At 39.9% G+C, this 25,100-nt stretch overlaps 1 protein-coding gene across 1 annotated transcript in view; it reads left to right on the top strand.

Moving 5' to 3' along the window:
• The first annotated feature begins 1,217 nt into the window (after window positions 1-1,217).
• LOC148026818 (4-coumarate--CoA ligase-like) overlaps window positions 1,218-25,100 on the top strand; it is a 45,917-nt gene continuing 22,034 nt past the window's right edge. The window contains exon 1 of the mRNA XM_087691350.1: window positions 1,218-2,571. Within this exon, the coding sequence (XP_087547476.1) occupies window positions 1,480-2,571 (1,092 nt within the window). The 5' untranslated portion in view covers window positions 1,218-1,479. The remainder of the gene's footprint in view (window positions 2,572-25,100) is intronic.

Here is a 25,100-nt window from a genome sequence, read left to right on the forward strand (position 1 = left end):
TTTTCTCTCTTCTTTCTCTCTTCCTCCCCCTCCCTTCTTCTCTCTATCTCTAGACTCTCTCCTTCCCTCCCCCCTTTCATTCAACATATCTCTCTACAAACAAAATTAAAGAGTAAAAATAAAAAACTTTAAAAACAAAGAAATGGAAAGCAATGTCTCTCTTCCTTTCTTTATCTCTTTCTTCCCCCTCTCCTTCTACTTTTCTCTATTTCCTCTCTCTCTCATTCTCCCATTGTTTCATATGACAAGCTAAACTTTGATGAACCTTACTTGATGAGGGTTGAGAGTTGCGATCACACATTACATAAGTTTCCATTAGGTTGGAAAGGGGAAGAAGACGATGGTGTGATAATAGATCAATAGCTATTGGAGCTTCCTTGTCGTATGCATGCTCATATAGTCTACTATATTCTGATAGGCTTCGATTCCTTCCTCCATTAGCACTCCAACACAAAAGTGATGGGTCATGTTGCCATGTTTGCAAGACCTAACCGAAAATTAGTCAAATCCTCTCTCATGTGCCCGAGTGAGAGAGAGAGACGTCGTGCAGCCGCATGACCTCTCTCTCTCTCTATCTTTCTCTCTATGTGCGTGTACCTCTTTTGTTTTTTTCTTTGATCATGTGGGAAAACTTATCAATCTTCTTATACCTCCAATCACTCCAAAAATAGTGTGCTTATGTTGCAATTCCAACATTCCAAATCTTCAAAGCAAATATTTTTTCTCTGAATTTTTGAACTCTCCACCTAAACACATTACATGACCTCTCTCTTTCTCTCTCTCTCTCTCTCTCTCTCTCTTTGTGCACGTACATCTTTTGTTTTTCTCTTCGATCATGCGGGAAAAAATATCAATATTGTTATACCTCCAAATTCCAATCACTCTAAAAATAGTATCCTTATCTTGCCATGTTTTTGACCTTCGAAATGTTGGAAGCAAAGACTTTTCCTCGGAATTTTTGAACTGTCCACCTAAACACTATGGTCCTTGTCTTACGAGCAGGACCAAAAGCCAGGGGAAGATAAAAATAAACGCAGTAAATTAGTAATGAGAATAACAAGCGCTAAAATCCTCGATGGATTTAGCTGCGTGTGGCTAATCATCGCGACAATGGACCGTAGACCAGTCTCCTGATTGACCAAGTCTCTCTCTTTCTCTCTTTCTCTCTCTCAAGTATCACGTATATTTAGGCCGACTTATCCTCACACTGAGCTGAAGCACTGGCAACCCAAGCTTACAGTCTCGTATTGCGCGCATTCATTCTTGGCTTTTAATTGTCTACGCTCCTCGCCTCCGGGCGGCCGCGCCAGTCGCCCCTCTCATTGCCTGTACTCCATCTATTTCTCTTCTTCATTTCGCATTGACTTCCATATCTTAAGCGCTCTCGCTCGCTCTCTCTCTTTCTCTCTCTCTTCGCCTGCTCCTATCCTCCTCATTGAGCAGGCGCGCAGTTCCTCTCGTTCCGTTCTAAGGTATCCCATGGTCGCTCCAGTCATGGCTCCCTCCCGGCCCGCTGCTGTTCCGTCCTCAAGTTCTGCAGAGATCGTCGAATCCTCGCCTGCCGCTACTGATCCTGCTCCAGTAGAGCACATCTTCCGATCTCGCCTGCCAGACATCAAGATACCCAGCCACCTAACTCTAACGCAATATGTATTTGAGGATGCGTCGCAGTACCCGGACAAGCTGTGCATCATCGAGCATTTGACAGGAAAAGAGTATACCTACGCGGAGGTGGAGCGCATCTCGCGGAGGGTAGCGGCGGGGCTGGCAAAGATAGCGATAGAGCAGGGGGATGTGGTGATGCTGCTGCTGCCGAACTGCGCCGAGTTCGTGTTTTTATTCCTGGGGGTAGCCATGAGAGGGGCCGTGGTGACGACGGCCAATCCGCTGTACAAGCCGGCGGAGATACACAGGCAGGTGCAGTCGGCTAAGGTGCGCCTCATCATCACGCAGTCGGTCTTCGTGGAGAAGCTGGCTGAGGAGTGCAAGGCGCACATCCGGATCATGACCGTCGACGGGGAGGTCGCATCGGACGGCGGGGAGGGGAGCACGATTATGCACATCTCGGCGCTGCTGGAAGCCGACGAGGCGGACTGCCCGGAGGTGGCCATCAGCCCGGACGACGTGGTGGCCCTGCCCTTCTCGTCGGGGACGACGGGCCTGCCGAAGGGGGTGATGCTGACGCACAGGAGCCTGGTGACAAGTGTCGCGCAGCAAGTGGACGGAGAGAATGCGAACCTGCACTTCTCGACGGATGACGTGGTGCTGTGCGTGCTGCCGCTGATCCATGTCTTCAGCCTGAATTCGGTGATGCTGTGCGCACTGAGGGCCGGGTCGGCGATCGCGATCATGCAGAGGTTCGACGTGCTGGCGCTCCTGCAGTTCATCCAGCACCACCGCATCACCGTGGCGGCAGTCGTCCCGCCCATCGTCCTGGTCATCACCAAGTGCCCCACCGTCTCCCACTACGACATCTCCAGCATCCGCAAAGTGCTGTCCGGGGCCGCCCCCATGGGCAAGGAGCTCGAAGATGCCCTCCGTGCCTGCCTACCCAACGCCGTGATTGGTCAGGTACCCCCCGTGCTAATCATCCCTCGTCTAAGCTTTTCTCTGTCATTTTTCTTCTTCATTAGTACCAGTGCCCGGAAGAAACTCCTCTCCCGAAAGACCGAATTTCGAAACCTTTCCATCAACAATTTAATAAATGAAATATATAGTTTCTTTTTCACGGTATTAAGGTTTCCTCAGCTCTAATATGACGTAAACTTTTAACATTTGAATTTTAAAATTGCACTAAGACTCGGTTGCTTTTTAGGACACTGCTTTTCCATCAACACAATAAGACAATATATACCTTTAGACACATAATCTTTTATCTTACTACTATATTATTTTAGTTATAGGTTCGAAAAGCCCAGAATTTCCAAAGGGCTTCTTGAACTTATCTCTTTTTTCAAACCTCTTTTTTTTAATCAAAACCCCTTCCTCTCCTCTTTTTCTCTTATATAATATCTCATTTTCTCTTCCCCTTCTCTTTCTTCATTAAAGCCTTTCCCTTTCACCTCCCTTTTTTAAATTAAAACACCCTCCTCTCTCTTTCACTTATAATCTCTCTTTTTTTTTCCATCTCCTTTTTAATTAAATTCCTCCACCTTTCCTCTCCTCTCTCTCATGTGTACGGCCTAGGTTCTCTCTCTCTCTCTCTCTCAATTAGATTAAACTTTTTAATTTAATTTTTTTAAATTAAATATTTTAAAAGATTTTTTTAATTTAAAGTTTTTCGAACATAGTTTTTCACACTTTGAGAATGAGATAAAATAAAAGAGAGAGAGAGAGAGAAGAAGAAGAAGACGGAGAGAGAAGGGAGAGAAAGAGGAAATAGAATAGTTTTTTTAAATTTTAATTAAATATTTTTCTTCTCCCTTTCCCTCTCTCTCTTATATATAGGGCCTAGGTTCTCTCTCTCTCTCTCTCAGATTAAACTTTTTAATGTAAACTTTTTGTTTAATTAAAATAAGGAGATACATACATACATACATACATACATACATACATATATATATATATATATATATATATATATACACACACACACACAAAGAGCAAAAAAGAAAGAAGAGGAGAGGGAGGAAGAGAGAGAGAGAGGGAACATAGAGAAAGAGAATTATAGAGAGGAAATATAAAATTTAAGAGAGAGAGAGAGAGAGAAAGGAAAAGAAAAAAGGAAAAGAGAGGAGAGAGAAGAGAGGGAGAGTGAGAGTGAAGAAAATGAGAGAGAGAAAATAAGAAGATAAAGAATTTAAACACAGTCAGAGAATTATAGAGAGAGGAAAGATAAAATTTAAAAGAAAGATAGAGAATTATAGAGAGAGGAAATATGAAATTTAAGAGAGAGAGAGAGAGAGAGAGAGAGAGGAAAAGAAAAAAGAAAAGACAGGAGAGAGGGGGGAGAGAGACAGAGAGAAAAAAATGAGAAAGAGAAAATAAGAAGAAGAAGAGAAAGAATTTGAACACAGAGAGAGAATTATAGAGAAATGAAATATAAAATTTAAAAGAAAGATAAAAGAAAAAAATTCTTTTTAATTAAAATAAGGAGAGAGAGAGAGAGAGAGAGAGAGAAAGAGAAATTTACAAAGAGCAAAAAAAAAAGAAGAGGAAAGGGAGGGAATAGAGAGAAAGAGAATTATAGAGAAAGAAAATAGCTATAGGTTTAGAAAGCCTCAAACCTCCAAAGGGCTTCCAGAACCTACCCCTTTTTTTAAACCTCTTTTCTTTAATCAAAACCCCCTTCTCTCCTCTATTTCTCATGTGTAATATTTCATTTTCTCTTCCCCTTCCCTTTTTTCATTAAAGCCTCCCTCCCACCTCCCTTTTTTAAATTAAAACCCATTCCCCTCTCTCTCACTTATAATCTCTCTCTTTCTTTTCTCCATCCCCTTTTTAATTAAATTCCTCCACCCTTCCCCCTCTCTTTCTCATGTGTACGGCCTATGTTCTCTTTCTCACTCTCACTCTCACACATAGTTAGATTAAACTTTTTAATTTATTTATTTTTAAATAAACATTTTAAAAGACTTTTTTAATTTAAAGTTTTTCGAACATAGTTTTTCACACACTTTTAGAAGGAGATAGAATAAGAGAGAGAGAGAGAGAGAGAGAGAAAGAGAGAAAGAGGAAGAAGAAGAAGAAGAAGAAGACGACGGAGAGAGAAGGGAGAGAAAGAGGAAAGAGAATAGTCTTTTTTAATTTTAATTAAACATTTTTCTTCTCCCCTCCTCCCCTCTCTCTCATATGTAGGGCCTAGGTTTTCTCTTTCACATTAAACTTTTTAATATTAACTTTTTGTTTAATTTAAATAAATAAATAAATAAATAAATATATATATATACACATATATAAAGAGTAAAAAAAAAAGAGGAGAGGGAGAGAGAGAAAGAGGGGAAATAGAGAGAAAGAGAATTATAGAGAGATAAAATATAAAATTTAAAAGAGAGAAAGAGAGAGGAAAAGAAAAACGAAAAAGAGAGGAGAGAGAGACAGAGAGAAGAAAATGAGAGAAAAAATAAGAAGAGAAAGAATTTGAACACAGTGAGAGAATTATAGAGAGAAAAGATAAAATTTAAAAGAAAGAAAGATGATTATAGAGAGAGGAAATATGAAATTTGAGAAAGAGAGAGAGAGAGAGAGGAAAAGAAAAAAAAAGAGAGAAGAGGGGGAGAGAGACAGATAGAAGAAAATGAGAGAAAAAATAATAAGAAGAAGAGAAGAATTTGAACACAGAGCGAGAATTATAGAGAAAGGAAAGATAAAATTTAAAAGAAAGAGAAAAAAAGAAAAAGAAAAAAAATAAATTAAAATAAGGAGAGAGAGAGAGAGAGAGTAATATACAAAGAGCAAAAAAGAAAGAAGAGGAAAGGGAGGGAACAGAGAGAAAGAGAATTATAGAGAGAGGAAATATAAAATTTAAGAGAGAGAGAGAGGAAAAGAAAAAATAAAAAGAGAAGAGAGAGGGGGGACAGAGACAGAGAGAAGAGAATGAGAGAGAATTTGAACACATAGAGAATTATAGAGAGAGAAAAGATAAAATTAAAAAAAAGAGAAAATAAAAAAATTTAAAGAGAGAATTAAAAAAAGAAAAAAGAAAAGAGAGAAGGAAAGGAGAGGAGAGGGGGGAGAGAAAGAGAGAATAAGAAGAATAAGAAGAAGAGAAAGGAAAAGAGGAAGAGAGATGGGAAAAAAGAGAAAAGAGAAAAGTATTTTTAACATTTAAATATTTTTTGAGAGAGAGAGGAAGGGAGAGAAGGAGAGAGGAGGGAAGAGAGAGAGAGAGAGAAGAGAGAGAATATAAACATAAAGAGAGAGCTATATATAAGAAAAAGATAAAATCTACATACTTTAAGAGATCAGACTGGGGGGGAAGAAACTGAAAGAAGAAGAAGAAGAGAGAGAAAACATGTAGTGAGAATTATAGAGAAAGAAAAGATAAAATTTAAAAAGAGAGAAAATAAAATAGAGGAGAAAGAGAGAAGGAAAAGAAAAAGAGAGAGAGAGAGAGAAGAAAAGTGCAAAGAGAAGAAAAGGAGAGAGAGAGAGGAATTAAAAAAATAAAAGAGAATGAAGAGAGAGAGAAAGAGAGAAGAAGAAAAAAAGAAAAAAAGAGGAGAGGGAGAGAGAAGGAAAAGAGAGGAGAGAGGGGGGAGAATAAAAGAAGAGAGAGAGAGAGAGAGAAGAAAAGCATGGAGAGAAAAAAAAGAGAGAGAGAGAGAGAGAACATAGTTTATTCTCCCCTACTTTTCTTCTCTCTCTGTCTCTCTGTTAGATTAAACTTTTTAATTAAAAAAATTTTAATTAAATATTTTAAAAGCTTTTTTTAATTTAAAGTTTTTTTAACATAGTTTTTCACACACTTTGAGAAGGAGATAGAATAAAAGAGAGAGAGAAGAAAAAAAAAGATGCAGAGAGAAGGGGGAGAAACAGGTAATAGAATAGTCTTTTTTTAATTAAACGTTTTTCTTCTCCCCTCCCCCCTCTCTCTCATACGTAAGGCCTAGGTTCTCTCTCTCTCTCTCTCTCTCTTAGATTAAACTTTTTAATGTAAACTTTTTGTTTAATTAAAATAAGGTTTAAGAGAGAGAGAGAGAGAGAGAGAGAGAGAGAGAGAGAGATATATATATATATATATATATTTAGAGCAAAAAAGAAAGAAGAGGGGAGGGAGGAAGAGAGAGAGAGAGGGGGAACATAGAGAAAGAGAATTATAGAGAGAGAAAATATAAAATTTAAGAGAAAGAGAGAGAGAAAGGAAAAGAGAGGAGAGAGGGGGAGAGAGAGACAGAGAGAAGAAAATGAGAGGAAATAAGAAGAGAGAATTTGAACACAGTGAGAGAATTATAGAGAGAGGAAATATAAAATTTAAAAGAAAGAAAGAGAATTATAGAGAGAGAAAATATAAAATTCAAGAGAGAGAGAGAGGGAAAAAAAAGAAAAAGAGAGGAGAGAGGGGGGGAGAGAGACAGAAAGAAAAAAATGAGAAAGAGAGAGAGAAAATAAGAAGAAGAAGAGAAAGAATTTGAACACAGAGAGAGAATTATAGAGAAATGAAATATACAATTTAAAAGAAAGAGAAAAGAAAAGAAAAGAAAAAAACTTTCTTTTTAATTCAAATAAGGAGAGAGAGAGAGAGAAAGAGAGAGAGAATATACAGAGAGGAAAAAAGAAAGAAAAGGAAAGGGAGGGAAGAGAGAGAAAGGGAATTATAGAGAGAGGAAATATTAAATTTAAGAGAGAGAAAGAGAGAGGAAAATAAAAAAGGAAAAGAGAGGAGAGAGGGGACAGAGACAGAGGAAAGAAAATGAGAGAGAAAATAAGAAGAAGAAGAGAGAATTTGAACACAGAGAGAATTATAGAGAGAGGAAAGATAAAATTTAAAAGAAAGAGAAAAGAAAAAAAATTAAAGATAGAAGAAAAAAAAGAAAAAGGAGGAGAGAGAAGGAAAGGAGATAAGAAGGGGGAGAGAGAGAGAAGAAGAAAAAGAAGAAGAGAGAGGAAAACAGAAAATAGAAAAGTCTTTTTAAAATTTAAATATTTTTTGTGAGAGAGAGGAAGGGAGAGAGAAGGAGAGAGAGGGGAAGAGAGAGAGAGAGAGAGAATATAAAATTTAAAAGTGAGAGAAGGAGAGAAGAAAAATACAAAATTTAAAAGAGAGAGAGAGAGAGAGGAGAAAAGAGAGAATATAAACATAAAGAGAGAATTATATATAAGGAAAAGATAAAATTCACATACTTTAAGAGAGACTGAGGGGGAGGGGGGAAGAAAGTGAAAGAAGAAGAAGAAGAAGAGAGAGAGAACATGTAGAGAGAATTATAGAGAGAGAAAAGATAAAATTAAAAAGAGAAAGAGAATAAAAAATAGAGGAAAAAGAGAGAAGGAAAAGAGAGGAGAGAGAGAGAGAGAGAGAGAGAGAGAGAGAGAGAGAGAGAGAAGAGAGAAGAAGAAGAAGAAAAGTATAAAGAGAAGAAAAGGAGAGAGAGAAAAAAGAAAAAATTTAAAAAGAGAATGAAGACAGAGAGAAGAAGAAAAAAAATGAAAAAAGAGAAGAGGGAGAGAGAAGGAAAAGAGAGGAGAAAGGGAGGAGAATAAAAGGAGAGAGAGAGAGAGAGAAGAAAAGCAAGGAGAGAAAAAAAGGAGAGAGAGAGAGAGAATCAGGAGAGGAAAAAAATAAACTAAAATAAAAGGCAAAGAAAGAAAGAGAGAGAAAAAAAATTAGACATAGGAAAATTTGGGGGGAGAAAGAGAGAGAGAGAGAGGAAAAAGAGAAGAGAGAAAGATGAGAAATGGATTGTTGAGCGAAGTTGTCGTGCGTTAGCACGGCTAGCATTCCGTGCGCGTGAAGCGCACGTGGAATGCTAGTCTTCTTTAAGAGGAGATTTGGTGGGGGGGCTGTCACATGGTGCACGTAGTGCCTCATCACCCCCTCGCACAAAACCTCTCCATTTGCCATGTGGTGTTGCACCTGTCCACAAGTGCTTTTCGAGAGCAAGCACTATAAGATATAGACCTTATACCGACGTTTAAAGCGACAAAAATGCAAATAACAAAATTTTCCCCCGTCATCACAAAAAGCGTCGTTATTGGCGACGCCATAGAACAGTCGGTATCACCGTCGCTATTAGCGTCGGTATTGGTGTCGTACCGACGCTGATAGTGACGGTTTGCGATGTAGATAACGATGCTAATAACGATGCAAGCAGTAAAATTTTCGACGCTAATAGCAACGGTAGCAAGGAAAAAAAAATTGTGACAGGGAGCCACATATAGCATTGTGTGCTTTATTAGAGCCATACAAAATAGTTTCTGCACTGTATATAATAGGCTTGCAAACAAAAACAATGTATATTGAAATCATAACACTGATATATGAAATAAATACATGATTGCATAATAAGCGATTGGTATAATCATGACAAGATATCACTAATACATAGAAAATGCCTACATAGATCAGGCGACTCAAAAATAAAGGTGTGTGAGCTCAAGGGATCCAAGGGCGAGCTACATATCCTCGTCCCCCGAAAGCTCGTCCCACTGCAAAGGAGCATCGAAGGGACTCTGCAGAAAAAGAAACAACACATCAGTCCACCATACAATAATGCATTCTAATTAAACATGGTAACTACGGACAAGAAAGATGAGTGACTTACAGGGCCGTCACATCTATACAATCGATCGATTAATAAAGTGAAAACATGCATCTCTGTATATCGAGTCTCAAGGCCAGTCGAATCGCGATTTGTAATGGAGCGCTGCAAAGAAAACAAAATGCTAACTGTTAGAAACATGATTGTCAGTACAAAGAATATTGCAAAAAAATAAACAAGCAAAACAAAAGAAAAACTTACAAAGTCCTCCAAATATGTCCTGTGGCCGCTACTCCCAAGATGATGGACCACTCTGGCCTCGAGTCGTGCCCTCGCCGCCTCGCGCTGTCGTCGCGTTAAGAGTTGAAGGTCTACCACCGGGGCTTTTAGTACAGAAGAAGAGTTTAGGATTCAAGATTCGGGAAGGGAAAATAGATTGGGGTTTAATAAAATTCAGGATTTAGAAATGATTTAGGTATGGAAGAAGAGTTAAAGCCTTTTCACTATGTACTTAGCATACATGAACAGAAGGAATAAGTCTATCTTGATTACATCAAATGCCTCTGGATACATACATCATGTCATAAAGGATATTTTCAGATTCTCAATTCATTTATGAATGTCAAATACAAGTTCTAATGGCATTTATTTCAAGTACATAGATGGATTTCAACCCTTTGGAACAAGTATATTGTTGATAGATTCAAATGCTTCCAAGATTTGGATCAAAGATACATGAAATGAATTGAAGAAACATAATTTTAGCTTCAGCCCTGTTTTAAAACAGAAAATTCCAGCCCATAATCAAGTTCAAAATGAGTGCATAAACTTAATAAGAAGCACTTTTGATCATTTATGAACAATGTCCTGAAGAAAAGAGGTCATTTCCCTCCATTACAACCATAAAAAACCCATGTTTGCTCATAAAAATGGACCATAACAATGGGCTTTCCTGTTTATAATTGGTTATTTCAGCCCATAACAGCCCGTATGTCTTCAATATCCTCACCCTTTGCTTGCCCCAAAGTCACTTAAGTACTTGGGTACAAGTCGGGTTTCATTGGACCAAGAATATGATAGACAAAATGAGAGAAGTCGTGCATAAGAGCAGGCTGAATCCTCTTCTCTCAGATTTCCCTCTTTTATAGACTGTTTCAGCATGCATTTTCGTCAGACCAAAGAGGCAGAGAAATGGAGCTCTCACCATGTTTACATCTTCAGTAGTTGGGCCTGTTGATCTTCAGTTTGCATACTCCATTTCATGCACCATAGCTCCAGCTCTCTCCAGTTTGCCTCAGACAGTGCAGCCCGCATTTTGCATCGAAAAACGCGGGCTGCTCCTTGCTCAATCCCTGGTCACTTATTGACCAGCCTAGGTCACTTGCTGGTCACTTAAGTATGTTACTCCTAGTCCCATGTGGACCTACTGGACTTTTGGCAGTTTTTGGCATCTTTGTTGGGTTCTTACCATATTTTTGTACCTGAATTAATGTGATTTATCCTGAAGACTGTCAATTTCTTCTAGATGACCAAGTTGTAGGTTCCTATAGACTTATTTTTCATAAATATACTTGGTATAACTGAAAATTATATGCTAAATACAAAAGAACTTGTATAACTAAGTTGGTTATTGGATAACAATTTCTGAATTTTGTATGCAAATTTCTCATATAACTTCCAGTAAAGCTCTTCTGTGTTCATAAGAATCCCATGATTTATATTATGAACAGTAAACTCTTTGACATTCATCCCCTCCTAACCAGCACATCCTCTGGCATGTGCCATTTCATAAGATGATAGGTCAAAGAGGGTCTTCTTCTTCATCTTCATTCTCTAAGTCTTCTTCTTGCTGCATGTCTTCAAGTAAGCCATCAAGTTCATAAGTTGAAGATTCTCTTCGTTTGAAGAGTTTGATTCGTTTCCCAGCTATTGGAATCTTTATCATGGTCCCATCCATTTCAGCCAAAGAGTAAGTAGCATTATTATGTACTACTTTTACAACATATGGTCCAAACCATCGCTTGGCTAACTTCCTATGAGCACTATATTGATTGTCCAGGCTGCTATCATAGACAAGAACCCAGTTATTCTCTTGAATAGCTCTTGGACGGAGTCGATGACGCTTGTCAAACCTCTTCTTATTCTTTAATATTGCTGTTTTTAGCCTTTCAATTGCTGTTTTGACATCTTCTGGCCTTCTTTCAAGTTGCCTTATGCGTAAAGACAACAATTCTTCTCTATTCATGCCTTCATCCCAAGGCAAGATACTCCATGTGACAATGGATTCCTCAATAGGCATAACAGGTGGCTATCCATACATGAGTTCAGCTGGCATATATCCTATCACTGCACTATGGGTAGTTCTATCAGCCCATAATGCGAATGGTAGCATTTTAGGCCATTCCCTCAATTTTCCTTTGCATGATTTTACTAAGGCTTTAATAATTGGTTGATGACCTCTTTCACTCTTACCATTGCCTTCAGGATTGTAGGCTGAAGTAAGAGATAGCTTAATTCCCAATTGAGTGAAGAAATGGCGAGCCTCATCGGCATCCAATTCTCCTCTATCAGCAGTTACTTTAGCAACACATCCATACCTGCAAAATACTTCTTCAAGTAAAAATCTACAAACAGCATGAGTGGACTTTGTTGTCAAGGCCTTTCCTTCCACTTGATTTGTGAGATCTTCTCTAGCAAGTACTAGATATCTTATGTTCCAAATTCCTGTAGGCATGGTTACTAGATCCATAACCCATCTATAGTGAATGGATAAAGGATAGGTAGGCTGAAGCCCATCTCTATGCTTTACCATAGAATACATTTGACAAACATGACAAGACTCAATAAAATGCTCAATGTCTTTATACATGTTTTGCCACCAAAATTTCTCTTTTATTTTGGCAAAAGTGTCCCATATACCTCTATGACCAGCCAATAGGCTTTCATGGAATTCTTGCATGACCTGTCTTTGTGTCTTTTTGTCACCTAAGACACGAACAGACGCCCTTCCTTTCTTTTTCGCATGTCTCCAAAGGTATCCATCTTTAAGAAAAAAACCATAGGCTTTTCTCTTAATTCTCTTGAATTCTTCATTAGTCGAATTTTCCTTCTTTGTCATAGTGCTAAAAAATTGGCCAATTTTTAACCAATCATCTTCATAATATTCTTCTTTAAAGTGTGAACAAACCATAACAAAGCATTGAATATGATGTTTACTAGTTGTCCATTATTCTTCTTTGGTTGTTTCATCCTTCCTTTGCTGATGTAACATTTGTTTTAGTAGCTGAACTTGTTGTACTTGCTGTAATTTTTGTTGTACCAGCCTTTTTGATTGCTGAATCAATATTAGATTCAGCTATACTTGCTGTTTTCAGATTTGTACCTGCCTTAACAGCATCATTTATAAACTTCGATTCTTCTTCATCCATCATTTCTTCTATATCCATATATCTGGCACGTGAAAGCATGCCAGCAACTGGATTATCTCTACATGCAATATGTTTCAAATCAAGATTTAAGGATTTAATATATGCTATCCATCTTAGCATGGCTATGTCAAGAGTGGAACAATTGGTGATCATGCCCAAGAGTGGAAGGAAATCTGTCTCAACTATAACATGTGCGCCCATGAAGAACACCCTGTCACATTTTAATGCAGTTAGTACTCCCCAAAGCTCTCTTTTAATTTGAGCATACCTTCTTTGTCGTTCATTAAGAACCTTCGCTCCAAAGCGGATTACATATCTGTTGCCTTCAAAGTCATCTTGTCCAACTGCCCATCCTATTCCAATAGGACTTGTGTCCACTGTGAGAATAATGGGTTGTCCATTAGAGTAATTAGCCCTTTTTAAAGTGGGGGCTGAAGTTAGCATTTTCTTGAGTTTCCGAATAGCCTGAGTGTGTTCTTTTTTCCATATAAACCTTTGGCCCTTTCTTAGATGCTGATAAAGACTTTCAGCAACATGGGCAAAATGTGGTATCAAAATAAGGTAGAAGACACATGCACCAAGAAATCTTCTCACTTTTGAAACATTTGTACATTCTTCCTGCATTTTGCTGATAGCATTTATTTTGGATGGAGAAGGTTTTCGGCCATATGGACCACACATATGACCGACCACAAGGACTTCTTCGACTCCAAAAACAGATTTAGCTCCTGAAAGAGTAAGATGGACTTCTTCTAATTTAGATAAGATTTGAGTACAATCATTAATATGATCAGAGACAAACTTTTGACATACAAGTTCATTGAGTTCTTCATTTTTCTCATGAACTTCACATCCTTTGATTGGAACATCATCAAGAAAAGGAAGAGTCAAATGAGGAATATAATCCCTCAATACTTTATGTATAGCATTCATCATGTGAGCTACTGAATTTGTAGCCCCTTGAGGTAGAGTACACATGCGGACTAGGCCAAGAGGCATCTCCATTGTGGTAATGTCACGGCTTTCCAAAGCAAGCTGAAATTGGTCGTAGCCTGAATATAAGTCTCCTATGGAATAGATTGCCCTTCCTGCAAAAGCTTCAGCAAACTCATCCACAATTGGTCGTGATCCAACATTTCTTATAGTGACTTTATTGACGGGTTGTAAATCTTGAATGAATTGTAAAGATCCATTCTTCTTAGGTACGGTAAACCATCGGTTGGAATATGGAGCTGAGGATGGCTCCAATATTCACATTTTTATCTTTTCATTTAAAAGTTTCAATAATTTAGGCAAATGAGCCCTTGGAACCGGAATTGGTTTAAGATTCCAAGGAACATGTGGGACCGTAAAAATTACCATTGGTGCCACAATGCTTGGATCCACACATCCAATTTCATGTGGCTGAAATGAAAAGGCTTTACCATGGTTCTTTAACATCTGCATGAAGATTTGCTTTTCAGCCGTGATAAGAGAAAAGAGTCTTTACCAATTTTCAGCTTTTGTAGACTTTCTGTTGTAAATTGGTGACCAATATCTTTAGGATCACGAAGGCTTGGTTGTTTGGATACCCTTTCTGCCAGTCCTTTGCTTTCAGGTGGTAGAGGAGTAGCTACCGGCTTGACCTTCTTATCAACTGTTTTATACTTTGTTTCTACTCACTCTTCATCCTTGTTTGGCTGTCCAAAAGCTTCATAATCTACAAATTCTTGAATTATGTCATACATATCCAATGTACATATCTGTATGGACTGATTTTCAGCATGAACGACTGTATAAATTTCAGCCATTGTATAATTATAATTCAGCCCATAAAATAGTCTTGAAATTTCTTCATCTTTAGGTAAAACATCAATTTGCTTTAGCTCTTGCTCCATACGACTCAAATACTTTCTTTCAGCCATGTTCATGGTTGAAAACTATTTATAACAGCTCACACCATTGGCTGAAAAAACCTGCAAATCAGCTTTTAGCCTTGCCTTCTTCATATGTGGAGGCAATTTTCTGTGACATGATGCACTGCCATAGCCTCCACTTATGGCAGCGCTACCTGAAAACCCTTAAATTCTCGAGCATTAGGAGGAACAGGATGAACTCTCAATCGATCCCTATTCCGATGGTGATTAACACAGATAGTTAGGAATTAAACAGCTTTATCATTATCCTTGCTTCTTATCCGAGTATATGATGAACCATCATCAAGAGCCTTTGTCTCTAAATGAGACTCAGAAATAAATAGTTGTCCAAGAATAATAGGATAACTGCATGAATCTTGAACAAAGAAATGAAATTCATCTTTTACATTACCAATAGTAACTTGTACATAAGGACACGCTGCATAAAGATCGCCAGAAGAGTTATTGGCTGCCTTCATGCGCCATCTTGGGTCCACATTAATGGGCCATCCACCATTCTCATAGAGACTTCTTGACATAACATTAATTTCCGAACCATGGTCTATAAGGGCAATGCATGGAGTTTCTTTCTCACCGATTTTAACAACAGTTTCAGTAGTCGCCCTTGCCCAATGGGTACGGGAATAGTGACTACTTGGAATAAAGTGAGTTTCACTTTCTTCTTGCATGTTGTGAAGAAGAGTCTCTTTCTTATGCATGGGCTGCACTTTAGATTGAGAAGTTTCCACCATTATGGCTTCTTCAGCTTCTGCTTCATAAATGTCTTCATATTTGGCTTCTATGGCTGCAATCAATTCTTTGATTGCCTCCAATCGAATCCCTTGGGTTTTCAGCTTCTCTTCATCCTGCAAATACACATGAAGTACTTGCAAAAAAGCATGTACAGATTCTTCAGTTTCCTCACCAACATATTGCCTTTTTCGTTTAATTACATCAATTATTACATCATGAAATCCTCGTTTTACAATACCGAGAATTTCACCTAATGTAAATTTAATCTACTTCTAAGAATCCTTTCTTCTAGGACTCATTTAAGATCCGTTGCGGTCTCTATGTCAAACTGCAACTTGTAACTGGAATGTTTGCTTTTTCTTTTTCCTTCTGTCTTCTTTACTTGAGGGGCATCTCCCATGTCAAATTCTGGAGGTGTTGGATTTTCAGCAGCCTTTTGTTGGTCTGGTTTGCTTCTTGTTATACGTTTAGTCAGTCCTGAAGAGGAAGGACCGGCAACATCTTCTTCTCTTTTCTTCTATCATGGCTTCTTGATTATTAATTTCAACTAACCGGGCAAAAGCTGAAAATGAATCCACAGGCTCGGACCATCCGGTTCTTCCTCGAATACATTGGCTGGCAGTGGTTAAATCATCCTTAGTTGCCTTGCCTTGCTCCATGCGTTCCAAGGCCTGCGTCCACACTTTAGATTTTGCATTAGTTTTACATGTTTTAACAATTTCATTAGTTGGCTCAATTTGCAACCCATAAGTTGCATCATCAACAGCTGCATAGGCCGTTCTTGTTGCCAAATCCTTCAATCTTTTCTTCATGCCACCGTTGCCGAAGTTTGGCTCAAGAGGAAGCCCGGTTTCGGTTGCATGAATTTTACCATCCTTCCAAAAGACTAATTTTTGTGCTTCAACTTCACGGAATGCACCGCATTCCCTCTTGTCATGCTGAAGGCTATCACACCAAATACATCTTTTGAAGCCTTCTCGTGTAGGTCTTTGGGTGGTTGACCGACCCCTTTATTCTACTTTTACATCAAGCCTTTCTACTTTAGAATTAATTTATGTTAAATTAAGATGGAGACCCCGCATGCTTTTAATTAGCTCGTCCATGACATCCTTCTTTGGAGAAGGAACAACAGAATTTCTTGATTGCTCGGCCATAGAGACAGGAGGTCGAGAAACTGGAACAGGCTCCTTCATAGATTCAGTTGTTGCAGGGTTTGATCCCCATCTTAGGCACAATCGCTCTCTTCGAGCAATCATATTAATTGCTTCAGTGACATCACTCCAAGCAGTCTTCAATCCCGACTCAAAGTCAAGGTCTTCAAGTTGGTCAGTCAATTTCTCCTGAAGAGAAGAATCTGCAGCCTTTAAAAATAATTCAATCTTTTGACTTTCCATACCTTGTTGGTCATCGGGATCTAGTTGGGCAAATTTGCTTTCAAAATCTCGATGAAGAGCAGTAGCAATTAGACCCTTATTGGGCCTTTCGACCCATTCGGTGAAGACTTTCTTAGTCATAAGGCCAGAATCTTCAAGGAAAAATTCTTCTCGAAGAGCCTTCTTGAACACAGTCCATCCATCATCTTTTTGGAAAAGACCATGAATTCGGTCTTGGAGACCATGCACAGCCAGACGGGCAAAGTAACGGCTCCATGCATGTTGAGGAACTCCAAACAAAACCATCTTGTCAGTGTAGAGGCGGATAAAAGAAGACACATTTTTCCCATTAAATTGCTTGAGCTCATGCCCAACTGCTTCTAAGGCCTTAATGGCAGCAGCATCAATCCGCTCTTCTTCTTGTCTCCGTTGTTGTTGCAATTGCAACTGCTGTTGAAATTGCAGCCGTTGTTGTTGACTCTCTTGCATTAGACGAACCAACTGTTGCAAATCATCTCCTCCCGAACTTGATGATTCTCCCATTGGACTTCTTCTTCCGCAGAGCGGACCTTCACGTTGGGTTCACCACTGTCGTCGCATTAAGAGTTGAAGGTCTACCACCGGGGCTTTTAGTACAGAAGAAGAGTTTAGGATTCAAGATTCGGGAAGGGAAAATAGATTGGGGTTTAATAAAATCAGGGATTTAGAAATGATTTAGGTACGGAAGAAGAGTTAAAGCCTTTTCACTATGTACTTAGCATACATGAACAGAAGGAATAAGTCTATCTTGATTATATCAAATGCCTCTGGATACATACATCATGTCATAAAGGATATTTTCAGATTCTCAATTCATTTATGAATGTCAAATACAAGTTCTAATGGCATTTATTTCAAGTACATAGATGGATTTCAACCCTTTGGAACAAGTATATTGTTGATAGATTCAAATGCATCCAAGATTTGGATCAAAGATACATGAAATGAATTGAAGAAACATAATTTTAGCTTCAGTCCTGTTTTAAAACAGAAAATTCCAGCCCATAATCAAGTTCAAAATGAGTGCATAAACTCAATAAAAAGCACTTTTGATCATCTATGAACAATGTCCTGAAGAAAAGAGGTCATTTCCCTCCATTACAACCATAAAAATCCATGTTTGCTCATAAAAATGGACCATAACAATGGGCTTCCCTATTTATGACTGGTTATTTCAGCCCATAACAGCCCGTATGTCTTCAATATCCTCACCCTTTGCTTGCCCCAAAGTCACTCAAGTACTTGGATACAAGTCGGGCTTCATTGGACCAAGAATATGGTAGACAAAATGAGAGAAGTCGTGCATAAGAGCAGGCTGAATCCTCTTCTCTCAGATTTCCCTCTTTTATAGACTATTTCAGCATGCATTTTCGTCAGACCAAAGAGGCAGAGAAGTGGAGCTCTCACCATGTTTACATCTTCAGTAGTTGGGCCTGTTGATCTTCAGTTTGCATACTCCATTTCATGCACCATAGCTCCAGCTCTCTCCAGTTTGCCTCAGACAGTGCAGCCCGCATTTTGCATCGAAAAACGCGGGCTGCTCCTTGCTCAATCCCTGGTCACTTATTGACCAGCCTAGGTCACTTGCTGGTCACTTAAGTATGTTACTCCTAGTCCCATGTGGACCTACTGGACTTTTGGCAGTTTTTGGTATCTTTGTTGGGTTCTGACCATATTTTTGTACCTAAATTAATGTGATTTATCCTGCAGACTGTCAATTTCTTCTACATGATCAAGTTGTAGGTTCCCATAGACTTATTTTTCATAAATATACTTGGTATAACTGAAAATTATATGCTAAATACAAAAGAACTTGTATAACTAAGGTGGTTATTGGATAACAATGTCTGAATTTTGTATGTAAATTTCTCATATAACTTCCAGTGAAGCTCTTCTGTATTCATAAGAATCCCATAATTTATATTATGAACAGTAAACTCTTTGACAGCGCTGCTTACTCCAACGTCCTAGAGAATCTGTAGCCTCCTATTTCAGTCGACGCCAGTCGTCTGCATCTAACCACTCGAGCTTTGCAGCCCCACTCTTGATTGCCTTGCGTGCGTCGGATCGTCTATGTGACATGTATGCACGCATGCAATACGTCATCTAGCCCGTAGAGAATCTATCTACTGAGACTGGCATCCAAAACTCCTCCTGCAAGGATGCTACTATGTAGTCCTTACTCCCCTTTGGTATGTTCTTCCAATGATCCAAGACGTTGTGCCGAAAAACTTATTGGCACAACTCTCTTATGCGAGCCATCACCCTCCTCCCCTCATCATTCATGATGATGGCTCCTGACCTACTATCAACTAGATATCCATATCCCCCTGGAGTCTGCCTAAGATGGGTCCTCTCCCATTTGCGTCCACGCTCCTGGGCATATCTAGGAGACCCCTGTGCATCCGGTGTACCGACTGGGGTAATATCTCTCGGGAGTGGCACTCACAGGGGTGCCATCTCGCTGACGACTGAGAAAAAGCCGGAGTAACTGGAGTAGACGTCCCCATAGGTGTGAGAAATCCCTGAGGTCACGCAGCTCTAGCTGAACGATGAGACGGAGGCACCGCGTTCGTGCCTCCACAGCATCCACCTGAGCCTGATCCACCCTCCCTAGAAGTTCCATGAGAGCGAGGAGTTGCATCTGTATCCCATGTCAATTGCGGTCTCACTGCCTCTATATCTCTACAGCATCCCCCTGACCCCGAAGCACTCCCTCCCTCTGGCCTAAGTCGTGAGCATCGAGCTCGTCTGCTCGAAGCCGAAGCATCCGATCGCGCTGAAGTAGATTTAGCAGAGCGCCCTGACGAAGATCAAGACAACTCCTGGTTTTTCATATCTCCGAATCTCGCGATCTGGCCTAGAGACATCCATGTGAAGATGTCTTGTAACTTCTCATCGCTCATCCTGAAAATGTCACCTGCACAGATAAAAAATGATATTAAAATATCAATTTAAATCATACAAAGCACAGTAATATAAATTATTTTAAAAAAATCTCACTTAAAATGCATATCTTGTTTACCCTTATAAGTGATTGGTCAACGAATTGAGTAAGTGGATGCTCTAAGTATGAAGTATCCTATGGTCCCATGTTAATCTCTTGACACAACTCCGCATACACTGGAAGATCGATAGGCATGTCACCACAAAAGAATGAGTCCACCTCGTTCTCAAAGAATTTTTAGACTCTTGTATTTTCATCATTGTTAGCCGATGCTGGCTCCAAACTTTCGACGGCCTCCACCCCTTACAATATTGATCCCTCTATTTGCATATTATCTTCATCTATACTCGGAACATCGCTTTGATTATATACTCTCGCACTTCCGAGAGTTGAAGGCATAACATACCAGCATCGAGGTTGTCGGGGGTTTGGATAGAAGATTACATGTTCACAAACACGTACAAAAGAGTTCAAACCATTGTGACATAAACCATGTCGTAATACAATTAGTAAACAAATGAGTCCATGCACCTATTCACAATGGGTCGGCAACACAAAGGTGTCGCGCAAATCTGTCAACTTTTTTTCGAAAACTATTTCGAGAAATCCAGATGGATCTTGTCAAACTGTTGCTCTAGCTCCTCCAAGTACCACTTTGAACCATTGCACATCGAATAGTATCATGAAGAAGCTATGGTAATCCGCCGTAACAATACTTTGCAAGTTCCCAAAATACTCCATCTCATCCACAACTGTGTTTGGATCCGTTGCTCGTCGCCGGCTCTCTTGCTCGAACCTTGCTATGATACCACAGTCTATTGTGGAGTGCATTTTGTTAATACACTCCATGCGAAAATGCCATCCGTACGACCACGTTGCACTATATATTTTATACTGTATATTGAAACACTCAAATTAGACGTCGCATATAAAATTTAGATACGACAGATTCTAAACCCCTCATCACCTTTGGACTACATCCCCTTGAGAATTCCCACTCCTCCATTGAGACCTCTGTCCCTTCGCAAGACGCTGTGTTCAAAGCTCCATGCAACCATCGCGTTGACATGAACCGTGGCATCTCCTCCATGCCTTCGGGATATCGAATTGGTCGATGATGCGTACTACGTCGGAATTCAGCTCGCGCTTCCTCTTGATCTTGCCTAGCGATTTAGTACTTGGCAAGCCACGTCTCCATAGAGGCATGGTGCAACATACAAAAGCGATTCACCTTCTCCTCCATTGAGGCATCCATTTTTTTTTCTACCCCATTTCCAACCACCACATCTCCAATCAGTCTATCATCGTCCTTCAGCGACCATAGCATTTCATTGTCTAGTTTCACCGTTGGTGGCCATTGTAAAATATGCACTAGCGCCTCAGATACTAACCAACCTTCAACCATGCTACCTTCTGACCGAGCTCGTTGTCGCACAAAGTCTTTCAGGATTTTCATGAAGCGCTCCAAGAAGAACATCCATCGTGTATGGACAGATCCAACAATCTCCACTTCATCTACAAGATGTACAAGAAGGTGGATTTGTATCGTGAGCATGCTGGTAGGCAGGTATTTCTCAAAGAGATAGACCGTCTCCACTGCTCCCCGCCTCGCGGATTCAATAGAGGACGTTTTAATCTCCTTCTGTGAGATCCATTGCACCAAAGTCGACAACCTATAAATGGCCCCGCGTATTTCTGGAGTAAGACATCCTGCGATCGCGATCGGTAGTACAAATTGCCACAAATGAGGAAGCATTAAAAATAATGTCTATACTCCAAATAGCAAAATACGCGCGCTAATTACAATCCATTCGTAGTAAAAACTTGACATATATTGTGCCAGTCATGGGATTTTAACCCTGATAATTGGTCGTCTTTAGAAAATGTGGACTTGAGAGAATGCATCATACTCGTCTTAGATTTGATTATTTGCTTCACAATGCGCTATTCTTTAGTGGACAAAACCCAAGGAGCGCAAGGAAGATGCATGCGACCATCAGCACTCGACTGCGGCCAAAGCGTCTCCATCTTATCTACCTCCTTCAAATCCATTCGCGCCCCTATAGTGTCTCTCTTTCGTATGATGTGGTCCCATAACAAGCTGCCCACATTCTTGAAAATATGCATGGGATCCAACAATGGTTGACCTGTAAGTGGGTCCAATATGGCAACTCGTAGAAAACTGAGAACCGCGACATTCTGTTTAGATATGATTCCGCGTGGACCATTTTCAGCTCGTACCAACTTGCGGCGTTCATGCGTGTTGGAGATCATCCAAGGAAACCTTTCCTGAGTTCATGATCCTCTGGCAAGAAAGCAGTGTGTCCTTGATATACCATCTTCTTCATGGTTCGTGACCTTCGCGAGTCTAATTGTGGCCTGCACAATGGATATGCATGATAACTTGAGGTAACCAGACTTGTCCCAACACCATGACCCAGTGAATACTTGCTTGAACGAGATAAAATATAGATATTACCAGCGAGAACAGAGGCTTGCTCACCTGAGCACTCTCCGAATCCCGAAAAGTCATGTATCGTTCACATGAGAATGGCTCGAATATTGGCTGACCGCCGACCATCGCGCCTGCTCATATCTTGCACAGTGGCCCCCTCCTCCCATAAAATCTTAAGCTCATCGACTAATGGACGAAGATACACGTCCATATTTTTTACTTTGTAGCGACCGGGGACGAGTAAGCTAAGAATGAGATGTCATTTCTTCGTAGAAAGCCATGGAGGGATATTGTAGTTGACAAGGACTATAGACCACATACTGTAAGAAGTTGAGCGCAGACCGAATGGGTTCACGCCATCCATTGCAAGACCGAGCCGAAGATTCCTTGGCTCTTGGGCAAAGCCTGGGAAGGTAGAGTCAATGTGACTCCATGCATGTGAATCCACTGATATTCGTTGAACTCCATTCGTGGACCTATTCTGCACATGCCACGTTGTCAAGCTCGCCATGCCGGATGTACGAAACATGTGGTTTATGCGAGGGATAAGCATAAAGTGTCTGAGAACTTTTTGAGGGATGGTTTGCCCTTGCAAGTCTTGTCGATACCTGTGAGCACCATACTTTGGACATGTCTCCATAGTCTCGTATTCTCCTCAAAACAGTATGCAATCGTTGATACATGCATGGATGTTATTGTAGTCCATGCCAAGCTTCCGTAAAACATGTCGTGTATCATCACGAGACTTAGGCATGGTATTTGCAGGTGGTAATATATGATATTTCAATAACCTGAAAAAAAATCATAAAACACCTTGAAAAAGCATAAATGTTTGTAATAATAGTGTAAAAAAAAAATCAATGAAGCGTATGTACAAGGTACCTGAACAACTCGGTCACACTTGTATCGCTCCACCCGTATTTTGCTTGTACACTTAAGAGTGCAAGCAGTATCTTTAGTTGAGATACTCGGCACCCATCATATAATGGTATGGATGCTTTCTCTCTAAGCGGATCAGAAGTCTCGACATCCATGGGAATCAATGCATCGATCATTGCCTCCATCTTAGGCTCCAAGATTGTAGGTAGGTCTGGAAGGTTGCCTGTCTCCTCTGGCATTGATGGTATAGATTGGCCTTACAAGTGGTGGATTGGCTCCTGCACTCCATCCATTGCACGCCCACGTACTCTTCTAATTGGCCGCAAAGGGTACACTCCTCCTTGGGACGAGACATCGCCTCCCTGGATAGAAAATTTGCCAGCGAGACCCAATCTTATTGTATATGGTATTTAATTAGCTTGCGAGTACAATGCATGATTGATATTAACTTCAAATTACCATTTGCTAAAAATACGCAATCGCCTGATCAATGATCTCAAATTGAAACTCGCCAAATCGTCATACGTGTTCTATAAACAATCGGCGTTTTCGTCTAATTGACAGCTTGCATTGAGAGCAAGGACATGGGACACGCTGATTAAGGTACGCCTCATGATCTTGAACAACAGGACCTTCTTCGTTTTCCATTTTGTCTACGTTACAACAAAGAATTTGTTTTTGTTATCATTCTTTTCTTTTCTTAGATTGTTATCCTCTCCTTCCATCTCTCTCTTTTTCTATGACCTAGCATATAATATCATAGAACACTAGTATTTAGTACCTAGTACTCAGTACCTAGCACATAATATTATAGCATCTTAGTATCTAGCACCTGGTACTCTAGTATCATAGTGCCAAGTATCCAGTATTATGATACTACGTAGCAGGTACTAAGGTACCATCTCTTTCTCTCTTTCCCTATTAGGTTTAATGATTTTTATTTATTTTTCTCTCTCCTCTCTCTCTCATATTTTTTTTCTCTCTCCTCTCCATCTTATTTCCTTTTCACTCTCATTTCCCTTTCTCTCTTTCTCCCCCTCTCATTTCCTCTCCCTCCATCACCCTAACCCTCTCTTTCTCTCTTTCCCTATTAGGCTTAATGATTTTTTCTCTTTTTCTCTCTCCTCTCTCTATCTCTCATTTCCCTTTCTCTCTTTCTCCCCCTCTCTCATTTCCTCTCCCTCCCTCACCCTAACTCTCTCTTTCTCTCTTTCCCTATTAGGCTTAATGATTTTTCTCTTTTTCTCTCTCCTCTCTTTCTCTCATTTCATTTTCTCTCTTTCTCTCCCTCTCTCATTTCCTGTCCCTCCCTCACCCTGACCCTCTCTTTCTCTCTTTCTCTATTAGATTTAATTATTTTTTTCTTTTTTTCTCTTTTTCTCTCTCCTCTCCCTCTCTCATTTCCCTTTCTCCCTTTCTCCCCCTCTCTCATTTCCTCTCCCTCCCTCACCCTAACCCTCTCTTTCTCTCTTTTCCTATTAAGTTTAATGATTTTTTTCTCTTTTTCTCTCTCCTCTCCCTCTCTCATTTTCATTTCTCTCTTCTCTCCCTCTCTCATTTACTGTCCCTCCCTCACCCTAACTCTCTCTTTCTCTATTAGATTTAATGATTTTTTTCTCTTTTTCTCTCTCCTCTCTCTCTCTCTCTCTTATTTTTTTCTATCTCCTCTCCCTCTCTCATTTCGCTTTCTTTCTCTCTTCCTCTCATTTCCTCTCCCTCCCTCATCCTGACCCTCTCGTTCTCTCTTTTCCCATTAGGTTTAATGATCTTTCTCTCTTTTTCTCTCTCCTCTCTCTCTCATTCCTTTTGCTCTCTCCTCTCCCTCTCTCATTTCCTTTTCTCTCTTCCTCTCCCTCTCTCATTTCCTCTCCCTCCCTCGCCTTCACCCTCTCTTTCTCTCTTTCGCTATTAGGTTTAAAGATTTTTCTCTCTTTTTCTCTCTCCTCTCTCTTTCTCATTTTTTTCTCTCTCCTCTCCCTCTCTCATTTCCTTTTCTCACTTCCTCTCCCTCTCTCATTTCCTCTCCCTCCCTCGCCCTCACCCTCACCCACACCCTCTCTTTCTCTCTTTGCCTATTATGTTTAACATCTTATCTGTTTTTCTCTCTCCTCTCATTCTCTCTTTTTTTCTCTCTCCTCTCCCTCTCTAATCATTTCCTTTTGCTCTCTTTCTCTCCTTCTATCATTTCTTCTCC

Source organism: Lygodium microphyllum, chromosome 13 (assembly GCF_053477565.2).
Source record: "Lygodium microphyllum isolate KBCC chromosome 13, Lygodium_microphyllum_v1.1.10, whole genome shotgun sequence".
NCBI classification, from domain to species: Eukaryota; Viridiplantae; Streptophyta; class Polypodiopsida; order Schizaeales; family Lygodiaceae; genus Lygodium; species Lygodium microphyllum.